The sequence below is a fragment of the Hippopotamus amphibius genome, chromosome 5 (genome assembly GCF_030028045.1).
Source record: "Hippopotamus amphibius kiboko isolate mHipAmp2 chromosome 5, mHipAmp2.hap2, whole genome shotgun sequence".
NCBI classification, from domain to species: Eukaryota; Metazoa; Chordata; class Mammalia; order Artiodactyla; family Hippopotamidae; genus Hippopotamus; species Hippopotamus amphibius.
The window spans coordinates 9,814,564-9,834,378 of record NC_080190.1 but is presented as its reverse complement, the minus strand read 5'-3'; the positions used below and the strand labels follow the sequence as shown (position 1 = coordinate 9,834,378).

General features: G+C 47.6%; 1 protein-coding gene across 1 annotated transcript in view; it reads right to left on the bottom strand.

The window, feature by feature from the left end:
* Positions 1-19,815, bottom strand: part of LOC130854169 (deleted in malignant brain tumors 1 protein-like) — a 55,466-nt gene that overhangs the window by 17,507 nt on the left and 18,144 nt on the right. The window contains exons 7-9 of the mRNA XM_057736932.1: positions 18,764-18,884; positions 5,713-5,893; positions 4,548-4,656 (exon numbers count right to left, since the gene is read on the bottom strand). Of these exons, the coding sequence (XP_057592915.1) occupies positions 4,548-4,656; positions 5,713-5,893; positions 18,764-18,884 (411 nt within the window). The remainder of the gene's footprint in view (positions 1-4,547; positions 4,657-5,712; positions 5,894-18,763; positions 18,885-19,815) is intronic.

The following is a 19,815-nucleotide window of genomic DNA, read 5'->3' as shown; positions in this document are numbered from 1 at the left end:
TGGCTCCTCTTTGAGTGTCAGGTGGACCCCTAAAATCTAATTTATTGTCACTGAGGAGCCCCACATAATTGTTAACCATTGTTACCATTGTAACAACCCTTGGTCACTGTGCGTGTGATACTTACAATGTAGCAATATCACTGAGCTTTGCTTTCAAAAAGCCTGTCTTCCCAACCAGGTTACCATGGACCCACGTCCCACACTAGCCCCCAGCCTTACCACCAAGCTGAGTCTCATCCTTTCCCTCTGCTCCTCGGTAATCGAGAGCCTGGAGCTGAACAGGTGCTCAGCCAGCATTGGCCACTGAAGGTGGTTGTCAAGAGCAGGACCCCACCTATCACGTTCCTGGTTCACCAACAGCCTCGAGCAGGGGACACTGAGGTCCAGGGAAGGGAAGTGACACACAGAGCCAGGCCAGTGTCCAGGACGGCAGACACTGCCTCCCATGAGAATGATGGAGAGTAAGAGGGCTGCTACATCTCTCTGCTCTCCAGGGTGCAAACCAGCTGCAGAAACTTCCAGCAACAAACGCAGCCTTCTAGTGACTCTTGATAACAAAAGCTCATTATATGCTTCTCATCATTCTCAGAGCAATGTTGAAAGCCCTCATCACAGTTACAGGGCCCCACTGCACCAGCCCCCATGGCCTCTCTCTCCCAGCCCACTCTAGCATCATCCAGCCCCAGGGCCTATGCACTTGCTGTTTTCTCTGCCTGAAAGATGTTCCTCCCAAAAATCTATGAGTTCACCACACCCCCCCACTATCAGGTCTTTACTGACATATCATCACCTCTGGGCAGCCTTTCCTGACCACCCCTCCTCACCACACCCTACCCCACTTTCTGGCTTTTCCTCTCTCCACAGCCCTTCTCAACATCTGGGCTCCTTATATATTTTACTTCTTTATCCTTTTGCCTGTTGACCCACTAAAACATAAGTTTCATGAGGCAGGAATTTGGATCTGTTTTGTTCACACTCTGTTTTCAGAATCTAGAACAATACTTAGCATAGAGTAGGTGCTCAAGAAATATTTGCCAAATGAACTGACTGAATGAGTTGGGGCAGGTCTGGAAGAGGAGGACCAGGGCTCTTTACCCAGATGGTTTGCGTAAGCTCTGCATTAACTGCGTACCCACCAGATGCTAAAGATTATGTTATCCATTCTTCTGTTCAGTCAACAAATAAGTGCCGAGCACCTACGGTGTTCTAGGCACTGCTCCAGGTAATAGGGCTGAAGTCCAAAGCCAGATACATGTGACCCCCTCCCTCATGGACTTTCTAAAGTGGGGAGAGGCAGACAATAGGCAGGAGATAAATACATAGGGAGAAATATTTCAGATTGGGGGAAGAATTGTGAAGGAAGTGTACAATGTTATAGAATAATGAGTGTCTGTGGTACGGAGGGCTATTTGCATAGAGTGAACAAATCTCACTCTAGCTCAATAACTGCTTCAGGGATTCCTCATCTGAGGCTCAGAGAAGTGAAGTAACTTACTGAAAGTCACTCAGCTAGAAAGTAGCGGAGCCAGAGCTTCAACTGAAATCTTACTCCAAAGCCTGGCATTTTTCTGCTAGATGCAAAGCCTTCCCCTTCCCCCGACAAGACTCTGTTTCCATACTAAGGACAGAACTTGTGGCTAAGTGCCCTCCACTGAAGGATGCCTTGCTATTCAGAAATATTTCAAGGAAGAGATAGAGAAGGAAAATTGGCTCTGAGGTCATCAGAACAAGCACAGAATTTTTTGACATATGCCCCACGAAAGATGCGGAGTGGCTTCTCCCTGAAAGAGTGAAGGGAGAATGTCTTTAAAGGCAGCACTAGATCTAGACCCACATGGGTGGAAGTGGTGTAGGCAAGCTTGTAGTGCCCAGTCGGCTCCCAGCGAATTGGGAAAATAAACCATCAGAGATGTGACTACCTCCCCAGAGTTTATTTACTCCATAACTCTTTCCCTTAAGGTACATAAGGGTAATGGAGTCCAGGGCAGTGCCTCTCCAAGGGGGTTATTGAAACTAGCAGGGAACCCTCAAGAGTAAAGTTCCAACGGCAAAGTGAAGGAAGTGCATGGTGGTGCGGGACGGTGGGGATGGCTGTTTCAGGTGGGGATGCAGAAGGGGTGGCAGCGTCATGGAGTGTTAACCATTACTAGTTTAATTCACCCCGGTGCCATCAGATTCTAGGAAAACCAATTACACTAATTACACTCGCCAGACACTAACTGGGGAGCCAGGAGACCAATTCATTCATTTGCAATAGGAGTACACTTAGACTAAAGAATTATTCTGCTCCAGAGATTAAATTATATGCCAGTAGTTTGCTTGGGGAACAAACAATGAGAAAAAGGAAACCAGATGGTGTCCTAAAGTAAATCTTATCAACATAATGGATCCAGTCATTACCCCATCTTGTGAAGTTTCTGCATAAAGAACTGTTTCAATTTCCTCTAAATGCTTGTTGTCGTGACTGCCTCCCAATCCCCAACATGGGACCCTTGGGAAGTAAGAGACACAGGAGACTCAGATAGACGCCTCCAATCAGAGCACGGGTGAACTTGGGCCACAGTTGAGTTGGTTCATTTCATAATTTTTCGTGTTCAAATCAGTTGCTTCAGAAGGTTGGCATTGACAGTCTTTTTGCTCAGTTACGGGACTAAAGCTCAGTTACCTTACAAGAAGTCTTGTGGACCAAATGGGCTGATGATGGGTCCACTGAAGGGTGTCCTGAGCTAGAGGAGAGGCCTTCATCCCCAGATCCTTCCACACCTTTCCCCATGACTGGGAAACAACATAGCAGGAAGGATGAAACAGAAATAGAAGATACCACCGTATGCATGACAATCTAGAAAGACTGAACCACTGGCCAAGCCAACCGTGATTAAATGCATCCAAATCGCACCTGTCCTTGAGTCTACAGATCAACTTCACAGTCCTGGATGGTGGGCAATGGGTGCGTTTTGACTTGTGGGAAAACAACTACAGGGTTAGAATTGACCAGAAATGTCACAGGAGTGCGGTGTAAAAAGGTGCCACCAAAAGTGACTGGATCGTAGGGCATCTTAATTGCTGCTCAGGGGGCCCTGAATGAGGAAGAACCACTTCCCTCTGGATGGACCAGACCAGACCCCATCTGGCCATTTGATGCACTAAACAGCTGGTTCTCACAGTGTGGTCCCTGGACCACCAGCATGAGCATCACCTAGGAACTTGTTAGAACTGCAGAGTCTCAGGCTGCAGAGTGAGCCCCAGCTATCGGTGGGAGCTCCGGGGCTCACTCTGCACTGAACAAACCTGCAGGGAGCACTGCCTACTCAGGACCGAGGGACACCCAGGTGAGTAAAGCAGGGCCCTGAAATGAAGGCACGAAGCAGAGCCAGTGGTGATGGGGAAGCAGATTTTACAAGTGATAGAGCTGAAGTCAAGAATGTACGGTGGGGGCCAACTGGATAGCAAGGGTGTAGAGACAAAGGGGACAAAGGAGACCAAGATGACCAGTCCTGCTTCAAGTCCCTGAGCCTTCAGGTGAAGGAGACACCACGTGAGGCAGGGAGCCCAGGAGGAAGGGTGGGCACTGGGGACAATGAGCTCTTTGGGGGCTCTGACCGCCTCTTCCCTCCTCCATCCTGCCGGACTCCATCTGTTCCTGTGGCTTCATGGCCCTGGGACACGCACTCACCCCAGCTCTCTCTCCCCGGTCCCTGCTTCCCCCTCAATATTCTAATGTCCTGCTGGTTACCTCCATCTGCATGAAAGCTTCACCTGCACCTTCAGTCGACACAGCCCTGGAGGAGATGAGAGAGGGGCATCGAGGGAAGATACGCAAAAGGACAGGGAGCAGGTCTGGCCAAGACTGAGCCACAAATGAGAGCGGCCCAGGCCCCTGGGCTGAGGTGCCCAGTTCAGTCATGGCTCAGGGCCGATTGTCCTCCATGACATGCGCTGCTCAGGAGAGGAGTCCTACCTGTAGAGCTGCCCCCACAACACCTGGCACACACACAACTGTGGGTACAGAGAGGAGGCCAGTGTCAGCTGCTCAGGTTGGCCTCCAAGATCCCAGAGCAAGATTTTGGGTTGAGGTGTGTTGAAGTCAACAAACTTCCCACTCCAGATTCCCCCCAGCCCCTCCCAGGTACCGATGCCTCCCAGGGACCTGGGTGCAATTGGGTCCCCTCCGTTTTTGGTCAAGTGTGAGGGAAAGTGCCTTGCAGCAGCAATGGTGGAGAGAATGAAACAGAACCTCCACCACCCTGGGGGCAAAGGAAGTGAGCCTTCCTTCCAGCAGGATGGCTGTTCAGGTCACACCTGGTTTTCCCTGGGGCTCCCTTCTCAAAGCCACCTTTGTGGGTGTGGTTGGAAATGTGCCCTTGGTGGCTTAGAAATTTGGGTCCACTCACAGCCGACTCAGATATCAAAGGTTCAGTGCAAACAGTGCATGTGTGAGTGCGATGAACATGGGGGCAGAAGCTGGACTCCAGGCAGAATATCTGGGGCGCCCAGATGAGCCTAAACGTGACTGCAGCTGGGCTGGTGGAATTGGGGTCCTACCCTACCCGCTGGGGCTCCTCCTTGCTCTACCACCAGGAAGTTAAAACAGTAGCTGTGGTGGCTGCTCACAGACATGGCAGGAACGTTCATCTTCATGAAAGTAAGCCCTGAGGTCTAGGCAGGCAGGCACAAGACGTGAGACAGAACGAGGAGCCCCCTGTGGACTGAGACATCCGTGGTGGGCCCACAGTGTGCACGCTGAGGCCCTTAGAAGAGCAACAGCAATGTGTGTCCTTGGAGCTTCCTCCCCCTGAGATCCCAGCGGGGCCCCGTGGGCTTGGTGTCTGACGTTCCTTCTCATTCCACAGATGCTCAGTCCCAGTTCACCGCCTGGCCCGGTGAGTCTCAGGCGATGTTCCTCCAGATGGACCTTTACTCCCTGCCCAGACCTCCCTGATCTCCACCCTCAATGGACATCACTGCACTTTGCAGGATGTGCAGGGACACATCCTTGTCCCCTCTGTCACTCAGGCTCCCAGCTGGTTCTCCTTAGCTAGCCTGGGGGTTTCCAACGCTCCTGTCTTCCCATTGACCCACCTGATTTGTTGCATCCTATACTTGATCCTGTCCACAGATGATGACCTGCCGCTGCAGAGAACCAGGGCTGTATTGCACCACCCTAGGCCCTGGTCCAATCCTGACGGAGGAGATTTATGGGGGAGAAGGGAGGATGATCACCACTGACCTCCTGTCGATGGGGCATGAGAACCGAGAGAAGACCCTGTATCCCTCACCCCGGGCGACACCTGAGATCCATTCGGGCCCATCTGCACGCGGAAGTGACAGTGACAGTGCCCAGGGGATGCTGGGTCCTAGGGACAGCAGTGCTCTGGGTTCCAGGAACCCTCCTTGGCTCCAGGTTCACTCTCCACCCCCGCGCCTTACTTTCCTGTGCGCTTCTGCCTTGGGACAACCCCTCAGAGGTGCCCGTGTGGACATGGCTCATGGAAGGCAGGTGGCAAAGGGTTTCTCCCGGGAAGGAGACCATGCCAGGCTAAGAGAGGTGGAGGGAGTCGGCCGCCCTCAGGCAGGGCCATTGTCCCAGAGCCGTGAGCTGAGCCGGAGGCTTGCTCAGCACACACAGGCAGCAAGGGGCAGGATCCAGCTGTGGGATGAGTGTCATCAGGCAGCTGCAAGCCTTGTCAAGCCTTCCTTGCTGTGCTGGCTGACTCTGAGCTTTCCCTTGGTTGCCACTTCCAGCCTCCAGTCAGTCCGGATCCTCGCCTGCTCTGACATCAACAGGTAAATGTTCCTGCCCACCTCCCTGGGGCTTGCTCTCTGGTTGCAGAGAGCTTGGAGGTTTGGATGGGACAGGAGGAGGCTGGGGGTGTGGCCGTTCTCATCCTTGTCCCTGAGAGGGAGGCAAGAGGCTCTGAAGGCCAGGTCTGAGGTTCGATCTTCATGGGCTGGTGAGCTGTGTCCTGTGGGCTGTTGTCCAGACGCTTAGGAAAGATTCTCCTCCAGGTGGTCTGTGTAGGCCCTGAATGCCTCTGAATCCTGCTGGGGCCTCTTCGGGTCTCTCAGGCCATGGTCAGCTGTCCCAGCATGGAGCTGGGATGTAAACGTGCCTGCTGTGCTTCAGTCTGGCCCTGTCCTTCTGTGTGGATCTATCCCACACACCTCCGGTGGCGGGGCCAGAACTCAGGCAGAACTACCCAGGAGCCCACAAGCTACCAGCAGGGGATGGTCTGGGCCTTCCTCCTGCAGCTGTGGCGCTGGAGCCTGGGTGTGAGCTGGGTGGGTCGGGGTGACCTCGCTGCTCGCCTCCTCTTGGAGTGATGGGCTGCGTCTCTACCTGTGAGCATCCTGAGATTTGGACTGCAAAGGGATGTCTGCTCCTTTCCCTGGGTTGGAGATGAACTCCTGAGCATATATCAATGTGACTGCCTGCCCAGGGGAGCATCAACATCAGGAGGTCCCCTGAGTCTGGAAACTGCCTTGGGCCTGTGACCTCAAGAGAGACATGAGGTGATGTCCTTGAGCTCCCCTCTAGGGACCGAATCGGGTTTGGCCCTGAGGCTGGTGAATGGAGGTGCCAGGTATCAGGGCCGGTTGGAGGTCCTATACCAAGGCTCCTGGGTAACCGTGTGTGAATAGGACTGGGACACCAATGACGGCAATGTGGTCTGCAGACAGCTGGGCTGTGGCTGGGCCTCATCGGCCCCAGGAAGTTCAGGGTTCAGTCAGGGCTCAGGGCCGATTGTCCTGGAAGGTGTGCGCTGCTCAGGAAATGAGACCTACCTGTCAAGCTGCCCCCACAGGGACTGGAACTCACAGAACTGTGGACATCATGAGGATGTGAGTGTCATCTGCTCTGGTTGGTCTCACATAAGCCGGGTTGCCTCTCTGGGGTGTGCTTTCCTTCTTTCATTCTGATCCTCTCTCAAAGCATTTTCTACATTTTGGCTTCCTTAAATCACCTTATCTCTCTGTTATGAATTAATATGAGTTTTTGAAAAGCTGCCAGGCATGGAGATGCTGAATTAGAACATAGAACGAAACTGAAATTGACATGAAGCCTTTTTCTCCATGCCACAGGGCTGGCCAGAGGCAAAAGAGGACAGTTCTGTCAGGAGGTCTCTGAATGGAGGTCATGGGCTAGGCCTGCAGGTGGCCCAGGGTTTGATTTCTGAGTTGTGGACTGTAGCCCCTCCAGGGAACTGGGATGCCCTGTCAGGGCACCAAGTGTGCTGTGAGCACCGCACGGGCCCTATGTGTCCTGCCAGGCACAGCCTTGCCATCACCTCTGGTCAGGCCTGAGAGATCACACATGGGAATTGGACCTGTGGTTGCACCCCTCCATCGTGCTACCTCAGGGGACCCAGAAAAGCTGGGAGGATCATGATTAATTTGGGTCCACTTGGTCATCTAGGCACAGAGCTAATCCCCTTGACATAGGAAATAAGCGATGCTGGTCTGCCTGGTCCCCTCAGGAGGAGCATCTTTGGAGGGCTGAGGATGGCAAAGTCCCTGCTCTGTAGCAGGACACATGCATAGACTGAGCATCTCATCTGCTCAGCATCATCCCCCTTTGCCCCTGTGGTGCCCCTTCTGTGCCATGTGTCTGACCTGCCTTCTTTCTCTCCCAGCTGCCCAGCCCCAGTCCACGCTCATTCCAGGTAAGTCCTGCTGCCTCTTGACTTCCCGTGTCCCTCCCTCCCCTCTCACCTGCACAGATGCTAAGCAGTAGCCCCAGGAGAAGGGTGGGGACGTTTTCCCCGTCTCGGTACCTGCCCCACTCACTCTAGAGCAAGCAGACAGTTCCACATGAGCCATTACTGATGGAGACTCTCATTGGCCTCAGTGATTTATGGATGTTGTGGCTACACAGTGTCTTCCCAGAGTGTTGGTTGCCAGGGAAGTCTGTTCTGGAGTCATTTCTTCTTGAAAGCATTGTCTAGACCAACAGTTGTGTGTGCGGGAGAACAGAGTTGTGTCATGCCCTACACCCCAGGCGGAGTCTGAAAGGGATGCTTTACCAAAGAGCAGCACTCAATTAGGAGAAGGTTCTAATTGCTTTTGTGGTCTGTGCCCCCTCATTGCCATGTTGTGGACATTTGAGGGTATGATTCGGCTGATGTCAGGTTCTCAGAAAAGGCCTCTTTTTCCCCCAGGCAGTAGAGTTTCTCAGATCCCATTGTTCCTGATCTGAGTGACAGGTCACTAGACCAACCTTGATTCTACACACCTCGTTTCTTTTTTAATTTAATTTAATTTTATTTTATTATTGCATTTTTAAAATTTTCTTCTTATTGGCTGCATTGGGTCTTCATTGCTGTGCATGGGCTTTCTCTAGTTGAGATGAGTGGGGGCTACTCTTTGTTTCTGTGAGGGGGCTTCTCATTTCAGTGGCTTCTCTTGTTGCGGAACATGAGCTCTAGGCCCACAGGCTTCAGTAATTGAGGCATGTGGGCTCAGTAGTTGTGGTCTATGGGCCTAGTTGATCTGTGGCATGTTGGATCTTCCTGGACCAGGGATCAAACCTGTGTCCCCGGCATTGACAAGCAGACTCCTAACCACTGCGCCATCAGGAAATTCTCCCTCTATTTTTTTTAAAGAGTAAGGTTGTCCTACATATTAGGACTTCTTACATTTAGGCCACTGTGGTTTTATTTTTGTGGCATTCTTGCAAAGGCACCCACGACTGGTGGGAACTTGTACCAGGCAAGGACAAGTTTAATTCTCACCATCACAGCACTGGGGAGGGAAAGAGCCTCCCCCACTTCTCCACCGAGTCACCACCTGCGGATGCTGCTCTTGTGCTCACCTCACCTGCGGCCAGGTGATCATGATCATGGAGCTTCCAGGGGCACTTGCTCAGCTGTGTCCTCTTGGCCATTTGGGTTGGCTGCTCCTGGCTCCATCTTTCTTTCATCACAGTGCTTTTGCTGGACTCCTGTCCCCTGGACATTTTTTCTATTCCATGGATCTTTATTGATGCTACTGATGCTATTGTTAACCAAGCCCTGGGACAAGAGAGATGCTTAGACATCACCCTTTCCTTGAGATGCTCACAGACCACCAGATGTGAGACTCTTGTCCCTGGAAATGTCACTCTTACAAGGTGGTAGGCACATCAAACAGCACGAGAGACCAAGATTCTTATGAATTTGCTGCTTCATGAAAGGAACGGTAGGAAAAGGTCCTGAGGTGTGGGGAAGGGAGAAGCAAAGCATGACAGGAAGTGCTCCAGCATTGCCATGGCCCCCACTCCAGGGCACCACCCTGCCCCCGCCCCCTTGCTGTCCATATGAGCCTCTGAGGAACTTCCTGTCCCAGAGTTCAGGGACCTGCCGCAGCTATAACTCTTCATCTCTTTTGCTTTGGGGTCTGGCAGCTTCAGACACCAAGCTGCAATAGCTATTGAACCATTCCAACAGCACTGTGAAAATGAATGCCACCAGCCCCTTCCACATGACTGCCTCCACTGATGTCTTCCATCAAGAGTGAGAATGAAATACAACAATCCAGAAAGGCCTTGAGCCATGCAGACCGAACTCAGCTTAGTTGTAGTGCAGCGGTAGGGGTAATCCAGACACACCCACCTTTCCATGAGCAGCAGCTCTCCGGAGGCACCAACATATTTTGGTCCCCATCACATGGCAGAGGAAAGGGGATGTGTGAAAGGAGGGAGTCTTGCTGGTGAAACGTATCCACCCCAGGTAACAGTAGCCATGGTGACAGGCATGTCTGTACCACCTCTGTGTGGTTCTCAGAGGCTTTAGAAATCTTGTGGCATCACTTCCATCTCATTCTAACCCAAACCAGCAATGGATCCTCTTAATAGCTGACATTTGCCTGACTCTGCTCTCCTGCCTGCCTCTCCCAGGTGGACAATGACACCATCACCTACCCCAACTTTCTCAAATCAGCTGTTTCAAGTGGCATCATCAAGAGGAAGAACCTTCACGTTCACATAGGCTGCAAGATGCTCCACAACACTTGGGTTAATATGATGTACATTGCTAATGACACCCTCAAGTTCAAGAACATACAACATGGCAATTTTGATGTAAACATTTCCTTTTATACATACATACTCAGAAATCTGTTGCATTTCTAAACAGTAACAACAAACTATCAGAAAAAGAAATTTAAAAAAAAAGAACAATCCCATTCACAATTACATCAAAAAGAATAAAATGCCTAGGAATAAACCTAAGGTTGTAAAAGCCCTGTACTCAGAAAATTATAACACACTAATGAAAGAAATTGAAGATGACATAAACAGATGAAAAGATATACCATGTTCATGGATTGGAAGAATTATTATTGTTAAAATGACTGTAATATCCATGGCAATCTACAGAATCAGAGCAATCCCTATCAAAATAACAATGGTGTTCTTCACAGAACTGGCACAAATAATACTAAAATCTGTATGGAAACACAAAATACCCTGAATAGCCAAAGTAATTTTGAGCAACAAGAACAAAGCTGGAGGTATCTCTCTGCTCCCTGATTTCAATCTATATTACAAAGCTACAGTAATCAATACAGGATGGTACTAGCAGAGAAACAGACACATAGATCAAAAGAATAGAATAGAAAGTCCAGAGGTTAACCCACACATATATGGACAATTAATGTAGGATGAAGGAGGCAAGGGTATACAATGGGGAAAAGACAGCCTCTTCAATAAATGGTGTTGGGAAAACTGGACAGTTAGTTGTAAAAGAATGAAACTAGACTACCCTCTCGCATTAGTCACAAAAATTAAATTCCAAATGGATTAAAGACCTAAATATAAGACTTGAAACCATAAAATTTCTAGAAGAAAACATAGGTAGTAAGCTCTTTGACATTTGTCTTACTAATATTTTTTTTGGATATGTCTCCCCATGCGAGAGAAACAAAAGGAAACATAAACAAATAAGACTACTTCAAAGTAAAAAGCTTTCACACAGGGAAGGAAACTATCAATAAAATGAAATGACTGCCTAATGAATTAGAGAATATATTTGCAAATGATATATCTGCTACCAAACTGAACTTGGGTCCACTTGCCTGATGTGCAACATAGCCAATATTGACACTGGGTTGTGGTGAAGCAAAGCACAACATTTATTGCAGGGTGCTAAGCAAAGAGAATGGGCAACTTATGTTCATATGGCCTGAAATTCTGAATGATTTTCAGGGGAGGGTTTTTAAAGACAGTGTGAGGGAGAGAGTTACAGTGTGTGTTTCAGCTTATGCACAGTTCTCTGGTTGGTTGATGGTGAGGTAACAGGGTGAAGATTCAGGAATTTCAATCATCAACCTTCAGGTTCCTAAAGGTCTGGGGTCTACACACTGGTTGTCAGCATACAGTGAACTTCCTTCCTCTGGTCGGGGTTTTACTATCTGCAAAATAACTCAAGCATATGGCTCAGGATATTATCTATAGCCCTTGAGGAGGAAATAAAGGTACTTGACTTCGTTTTATGGTTAAACTATTATTATGTTGTCTTCCTGGATTGCTTTCCTTGGTTTCCGCATTTTCTCACTTCTCTGATTAAATTTGCTCTTTGGAACTCAGGGAAGGCCTGGGATACTAAATCTTCTCTATAAACAAGAGGAGGGACACACAGGGGAGTCTGGATCCAGAGAGGTCCTACAGGGTCCAGTTCTGTTTCATGTCCTATAAGGGATTAATATCCAAAGTTTACAAAGAACTCATACAACTCAACATAAAAAAACAAACCACCCAATTAAAAAAGTGGGTTTGAATAAATATTTTTCCAGAGAAGACATACAGATGGCCAACAGGCACATGAAAAGGCATCCAGTCATAAGGAAAATAAATCCTAGGCATGTAATGTACAGCATGATAAATGCAATCAATATTGCTGTATGTTCCTCAGGAAAGATACCAAGAAAGAAAATCCTTAGATTTGTCACAACATAGAAATTTTTTTCTATTTTTTTAGTTTATATCTATATGAGATTGTGGATGTTCACTCCTTATGATAAACAGTTCATGATGTATGAGGGTGAGTCAAAAATTATCCGTCCTCTGGTTATATTAAAACTTCTGTTGGCTGCTCTTTCTTATCAGCTCTTTCCGTTCGAGGCTATCCCAGTCACTGCTGTGCAGATGTGAACATGTTACATCAGTTCATTTGTAAATGTAGTGCAAGCAAAAATGGATGCCCCACTTGTGATTTACATGAAAGAAGAGCAGCATGCTGTGATTTTCTTCTTATGGTTTGAGGGTGTACCTTGTGTGGTTATTTATTGAAGAATTTGTGTGCAGTGAGGAGAAAGTGTTTTGTCACAAAGGAGTGTGTATGAATGGATAGAGAAGTTCAAGGAAGCTTGCACAGGTGTTAGCGAAAAAGCAGGAACCGGACACCTGTCCACATACATGGCTGATGACAATATTGAGGGTACACGTGAAATGATTCTGTGGAATAGATGAGTGACAGTGGAGTATGCGGCAAATCATTTGCAAATCAGCCATGGCTCTGCCTATGAAATAACCCATAACAGACATTAAAAACATTTTCTGATAAGGGAATACGAAAGCTTATTGACAGATGGGCAAAGTATATTGAAAAGCAAGGAGATTATGTCACAAAATGATGTATTTGTCTTTTGTAAAAGTTAATTAAAATCAATGCTACAGCCAGAGTGCAGATAATTTTTGACACTCTCTCTCTCTCTCTCTCTCTCTCACACACACACACACACACACACACACACACACAGCAGAGTAGGTTAAAAATTATCCGCACTCTGTTTATATTAAAATTTCTGTTGCCCGCACTGTCTTATCAGTGCTTTCCATTCAAGGCTACTGTCTCCCCAGTCTCTGAATGTATTACATCAGTTCACTTGTAACTGTGGTGTGAGAAAAAATGGATGCCCCCTTGTGATTTGCACAAAAGAAGAGCAATGTGCAGTGATTCGTTTTTTGTGGTCTGAGGGTGTGCATGTCCACACACTTCTGCCTACACTATTGACATTCTGCAAAAACTTTGTTTTGAGGTGTGAAAGCATCCTCCCTAGAGTCCTGATCTTGGTCCAATGGACTTTCACCTGTTTGGTAGCCTGAAAACAGCCCTACGAGAACAAAGACTCACTTCTGATGAAGAAGTGAAGATAGCAGTGCATTTGTGGCTCACAGCTCTGCCTAAAACATTTTTTAATGAAAAAATATGAAAGCTTGTTGACAGATGGACAAAATGTATTGAAAAACAAGGACATTATTTCAAAAAATGATGTATTTGTCTTTTCCAAAAGTTAATTAAAATAAATTCTATATCCAGAGCGCAGACAATTTTTGACTCACCCTTGTGTGTGTGTGTATGTGTGTGTGTGTGTGTGTGTGTGTGTGTGTGTGTGTATACCACATTTTCTCATTTAAGATGCTTCCATGTCTTGGCTATTGTAAACAGTGCTTCTATGAACATTGGGGTGCATACATCTTTTTGAATAAGAGTTTTCTCTGTAGCCAGGACATGGAAGCAACCGAAATGCCCATCAACAAATGAATGGATAAAGAAGATGTGGCATATATATACAATGGAATATTACTCAGCTATAAAAAGGGATGAGATGGAGCTATATGTAATGAGGTGGATAGAACTACAATCTGTCATACATAGTGAAGTAAGTCAGAAAGAGAAGGACAAATATTGCATGCTAACTCACATATACAGAATCTAAAAATGGTACTGATGAACTCAGTGACAAGAATAAGGAAGCAGATACAGAGAATGGACTGGAGAACTTGAGGTATGGGAGGGGGCGGGGGGTGAAGGGGAAACTGAGACGAAGCGAGAGAGTAGCACAGACATATATATACTACCAACTGTAAAATAGTCAGTGGGAAGTTGTTGTATAACAAAGGGAGTCCAACTCGAGGACGGAAGATGCCTTAGAGGACTGGGGCAGGGAGGGTGGGGGGGACTCGAGGGGGGGCGTCAAGGAAGGGAGGGAATATGGGGATATGTGTATAAAAACAGATGATTGAACCTGGTGTACCCCCAAAAAAATAAAAAAAATAAAATAAAAATAAATAATAATAAAAGAGTTTTCTCTGGATATATGCCCAGGAGTGGGATTTCTGGGTCATATGTTAACTCTAGTTTTAGGTTTTAAGGCATCTCCATAGTGTTCTCCATATTGGCAGCACCAATTTACATTCCCACCAACAGTGTAGGAGGGTTCCCTTTTCTCCACACCTCTGCAGCATTTGTTATTTATAGGCTTTTTATCTATGGCCATTCTGACTGTTATGAGGTGATACCTTACCGTGGTTTTGATTTGCATTTCTCTAATAATTAGTGATATTAATTACATTTTCATGTGCCTGTTGGCTATCTGTGTGTCTTCTTTGGAAAAATGTCTATTGATATTTAGGTCTTCTGCCCATTTTTCGATTGAGGTGTTTTTTTGTTGTTGCTGTTTTTGTGTTTTTTTAATATTAGCTCTGTATGCTGATCCTGCTATCTTGATAACTGTAGCATTAGAGTAAATTTTGAAGTCAGATAGTGTCAGTCTTCCAATTTTGTTCTTCTCCTTCAGTAGTTTATTACTTTAAGTCATTTGTTTCTACATATAAAATTTTCCATCAGCTTGTCCATACCCACAAAATAACTTGCTGGGATTTTGAATGGAATTGCATTACATTTACAGATCAATTTGGGAAGAGCTAAAATCTTGACAATATTGAGACTTCCTGTCCATGAATATGGACAATCTCTCCATTCGCTACGCTATCATTTGCTTTCATTCAACAGAAGTTTATAGTTATCTCATATAGATCACGTAAAAAATTTGTTTGATTAAAAGCTAAGCATTTCATTTGGGGGTTGCTACTGTAAATTATATTGTGTTTTTTATTTCAAAGTTCGCTTGTTCATTGCTAATATACAGGCATGCAACTGACTTTTGTATACTAAACTATTTATTCTGTAGCTGTGCTATAATCATTTATTACCTCCAGAAGTTTTTTTTTCTTTTTTTTTAACAATTCTTTCAAATTTTCTGAGATGATCATACCATCTGTAAACAAAGATTATTTCTTCCTTATCAATCTGAATACTTTTTACTTACTTTCTTTGCCTTATTGCATACTGAAAGCAAAACTTTCCAGCATGATGTTAAAAAGGAGTGGTGAGACGGAATGTACGTGGCTTGTGCTTTATAGTCATGGGAAGCTTTGGGTTTCTCATCAATAAGTACGATGCCACCTATGGGGTTTTTATACACATTCTTTATCAAGTTGAGGAAGTTTCCCTCTATTCCTATTTTACTCTGAATATTTATGATGAATGAGTTGAATCTTGTCAAATGTTTTCATGCATATATTGTTATGATCATGTGACTTTTCTTTTTCTCCCTGTTGAAGTGCTGGAGTACAATAATTGACTTTTGAATGTTGAACTAGCCTTACTTACCCATAATAAATGCCACATGACAGTGTGTATAAATCTTTGTATACACTGTTGGATTCAATATATTAACATTTTGTTGAGGATTCTTGCTCATGTGAGTTTGAAATCACTTCAAATAAATTTTTTTTTTTAAATATCAGAAGTTACGCCTTCAGTGATACCATTGGTCAACTTCAATATTCCTGTTACAGTCTTTGTAGTAGTATTCTTAAAAATTAATCTAGAGTGACTAGGTACATCCGCAGAGACAGAAGCAGATTGGTAGTTGCAAGATAGTGTCAGTCTTCCAACTGGATGGAGGGGAGAGAGATGATCATTTAAGGTACAGGGCTTCATTTGGGGCTGATGAAAATGCATTGGAACTAGATAGAGAGGGTGGTTGCACAGCATCAATTATACCAAATTCCACTGAAGAACCTTTAAAATAGTTCATTTTATGGTATGTAAATTTCACCTCCTTAAAAACAATTTCCCCAAACAAGCTAATCTAGAGTGAATTTCTATTGCAATTGTTGATTTCACTGGCCAACAGGCTTAGCATTTCGTTCATTTCACGTGTTGTCACTGGTTTGCACATCTCTTTGGAGCGGGATGTTTTTATGCTACTCTCTGTCTCTCTATCTCCCCTCCCCCAGCTCTGTCCACATACTCCACCCCCACACTCCCCTCTCCGGGTATTAGTGGTTTTACAGTCACCTCCATGTGGCTCTTTCCTGGGTCAAGAGCCCAGAACCAACAGATCCTGCTGTAGAGATACTGGGAAAGGGCAGATCTAGTTGGAGATCTAGTCAGAGATCCAGGAGCACCTGCGCTGTGTCCATCTTCCCCTTCCCGCAGCGGGGCCCTAGTTCCAGCAGAAGATTTTCATCAGCCTCCCTTAGCTGGTGGTTGTTGGGTGGGTGGATGCACGTTGGTCCCCGTGTGGTTGGCCAGCTCCTGGCCCTTCCAGCAGGTCCTACTGTGGGTAACACGGGGGCTCCTAGCCTCCACTTGAACCCTGAGCTTTAACCCACTGGTCATTTGTGTGTCATCACTGTTTCCAGATCTTGGAAATGTTGTGTTTCTATTTGAACCCATATGAGATTTTGATTTTTTTCCTATGTTATCCACATAATGATGTGTTCAATTTCAGGGAACTTTTTACCCAAAAGCAAAGGAATATTTCTCAAAGTGACTGGAAAGTCACCTTTGTAACAGTAACAGTTGGGAGCAGTGAGGACCGGGAATCACAGCCCTGCACCAGGTCGACCAAAGAGGCTCCTGAGTGATTCAAAAGCTTCAAATGACTCAGTTTTAAAACAGCTGAGCCTATTTAAAGTATTGAGCCTGTTTTCATGTTTGCCCCGAAGGAGTTCAGAACTTGCCACTACAAAGAAACTTGATATAGCATATTGAATATTTTGACCTAGAGACTGTCATACAGAGTGAAGTGAGTCAGAAAGAGAAAAACAAATATTGTATATTAACACATATATGTGGACTATAGAAAAATGGTACAAATCAACTGGTGTGCAAGGCAGAAATAGAGACACAGATGTAGAGAACAAACATACGGACGCCAAAGGGGAAAGCGGGGAGGGTTGGGGGGGGAACAAATTTGGAGATTGGGATACGAAATTGTACACTCTAAATATATGCACTTTATTGTAAAGAATAAACAAATAAAAAGTTTAAAAAATAAAATAAAATAAATTGTTTAAAAAAAAAAGGCAAATCCAAAAAACAATGACAGCACACACACACACACACACACACATCCACACACACCCACACACCCACAAAGGCCAATATGGTTTTGTAATTCAGGGTCTGCATCCCACCCTGAGTAAAACCTCAGGTCTGCTCACCCCTCTGCTCTTGGCCTCTGAGACCAAACTCAGAAAACTGACCACACACTGACCTGAGCTGAAGGCAGTCTCCCAAATCCTGCGTCTGCAGATCAAGGCACGTAGCAGCCACCTTGGATGCTGTGCTTTGGCCTGGTCTCCTGCCTGCATCCCCATCCTGTTTGCTACATTTCATGGTTGTGATGGGAACCTAGACATCAGCTCCTCTGTAGCCTCGTTGCCGGAAGTCTAGGATGACTAGCCCTCCCGATTTGTTGGGGACAGAGGGGGTTCTCAGGACACAGGAGAGCAGGAAAATAGGGTGAGTGGTCCTCTCCCAAACAACGGTGATATCAACGCGGATCCATTGGTCAAAGGACAGGGGACAGAGGCTTTAGTGGCCAGATGGCCAACCCCATGCAGCCGTGTCAACCAGGTGCCCTGTCACCCTACAGGAGATGCTTCCACAAAGATACTAAAGGCTCCCACTTCCTGTACTTCCTGACACTCCACCAAGTCTACTCCACTCCTCACACTTCACAGGAGGCCATGTGGGAGGGAGGGACATGTCAAGAGACACTGCAGGTCTCTGTCGAGAGGTTTCCGTCCTGTTTTCCCTCCTGAGCTCCTGACATTTCACCCTCTCCACCCACACTCCCACCTGGACGCTACCCCAGGCCGTTCAGGCCAGCCTCAGCCCTCCTACAACTACCTGCTCCATCGAGGACACACAAGAAGGGAATGTGCCTGACTTTGCTACCCACGCTCTGTGCGCAGAGGCTGTAACGGGTCCAGGGAGGGGAGGCAGGTGGGTGTGGTGTGGCTGTGTGTCCATCGCAGCCACCTTGCCGTGAAAACCCTCAGGGGCTGTGCAGGGAGGATGCTGTGCAGCTGTCTCAGCCCTGTCTGGCAACTGCTCACCCCACCCTCTCCTCGGCCTCGGGGCATGACAGGGCATGGCCCCTTGGCCCTTCTCCTTGCTTGTGGGAGCCCACGCTACCTGTCCACCTCACATGAAAGGATCAGTGCTCAGGTGCAGCACTGGAAACAGGGACCAAACTGACCCTTGCTTTGAAAAAAAGTTCTTTATTCAGCTTGTCTATAATAAGTAAGGGCTAAGATATACACTACAGGCCTAAGAAGCTGGTTCGTAAAAGGTCAGAAAAGAAACTCCAGCTGGAACAAGCGCTGCTGCTCCCCGTGTGTGGCTCTCAGCTGCATGCGGGATTTTAGGTTCTGGCACCTGGAGCCTGACATTTTGTCCCAGTGCCCAGCCTGTGTTTCTGGGAAAGGCTGCTCTCATCTTTCTCACCCCCACCTCCACCCACCCCCCACCGTGCACCTGGGCCAGAGTTAAACAGAGTTGGGGGTTCTGGGCACCACTCTGTGGACACTGGTTTCTTCCTCCCTCACTTGGGCTCCAGAGCAGGGGGCCTGTGTCTGAGCACCGCGTGTGTTCTCCTGCTTCATATCCTAGAGCTCGGGGGCTGGCCATGGGCAGCACAGGTGCACCTCCCCAGTGTGAAGGCTGCTACGACCAAGACCACGACCAGGAAGACTCCAGCGAGGATGGTAGTACTGTGGTAGCTCCCGGGGGTGCTGGCCTCTTCCTGCACATCAACCACCGGCCGGTCTGGCAAGGAGAGGAGAGGTGGGATCAGGATGGGTCCAGCAGGGAAGGAGAGGGGAGAGAAGCAAGGGTAGGGGTCGCAGGGCAGGGTGATGGCCATCAGAACTGCTTGGTGGGCTGGCAAAGACGGCTGAGAGGCGTGCCTTTCGGGAAACTGAGGTCAGACCCCAAAGGGCAGCTGGGTGTCAGCCCTGGCAGATTTCACAGTGTCTTGTCAGCCAACAGAAGCAAAGAAGGTCTGTGAACAGGAAGTCAGAGCTGGGCTTTGGGATAACATATCTGGCTGAAGGCTCCCAGGGGATGGGAGGGGAGCGAGTTGGGGCATTTGAGCCCATCTGGGAAATTGGTGCAAAGGTCCCAGCAAGAGGGACACAGACCTTAAGCTACTGCAGTGTCAGTGGGAGGAGAAGGAAGAGGAGAGATGTGAGCAGCGTCCCCATTGGCCCCCTGTGCCCCTCCCCCTGCCCTGCCTGCCGTCCCTCTGTAGCTCCAGCCCCCAGGTGGGTACCATGCAGGTGACTTATGACTGTACTGCGTCCCCATCCGCTGGAATGGAAGCCCTCAGGGCAAGGATTTTGATCTCTTTAGTTCCATGTCCCCTGTTACATAATAGGCCTTCCAAAGATGCCTGGAATGTTGAACACATGCGGAAAATGCCTGGAAGTAGCCAGACATGGGGAGGACCTGTGGGGTGGAGTCCCGTGCCTGCGGGAGGGTTCGTGACAACTACTGCTGGCCCACACCTGCCCCTGGCACCAACGCCACCACATTTGTTGACCTGGCCCGGCCTAGACCAGACATCCTGGGAATCCCTCTGCAAACATTTTCTCATCCACGCCCACAATAAAGCAGCATGGCAGGAGTTCTGTTCCCCGTTTAGACGAGGAAAATGAAGTGGCTTCTCCAGGGTCAACCCCTGGGAGCCGTGAGAATA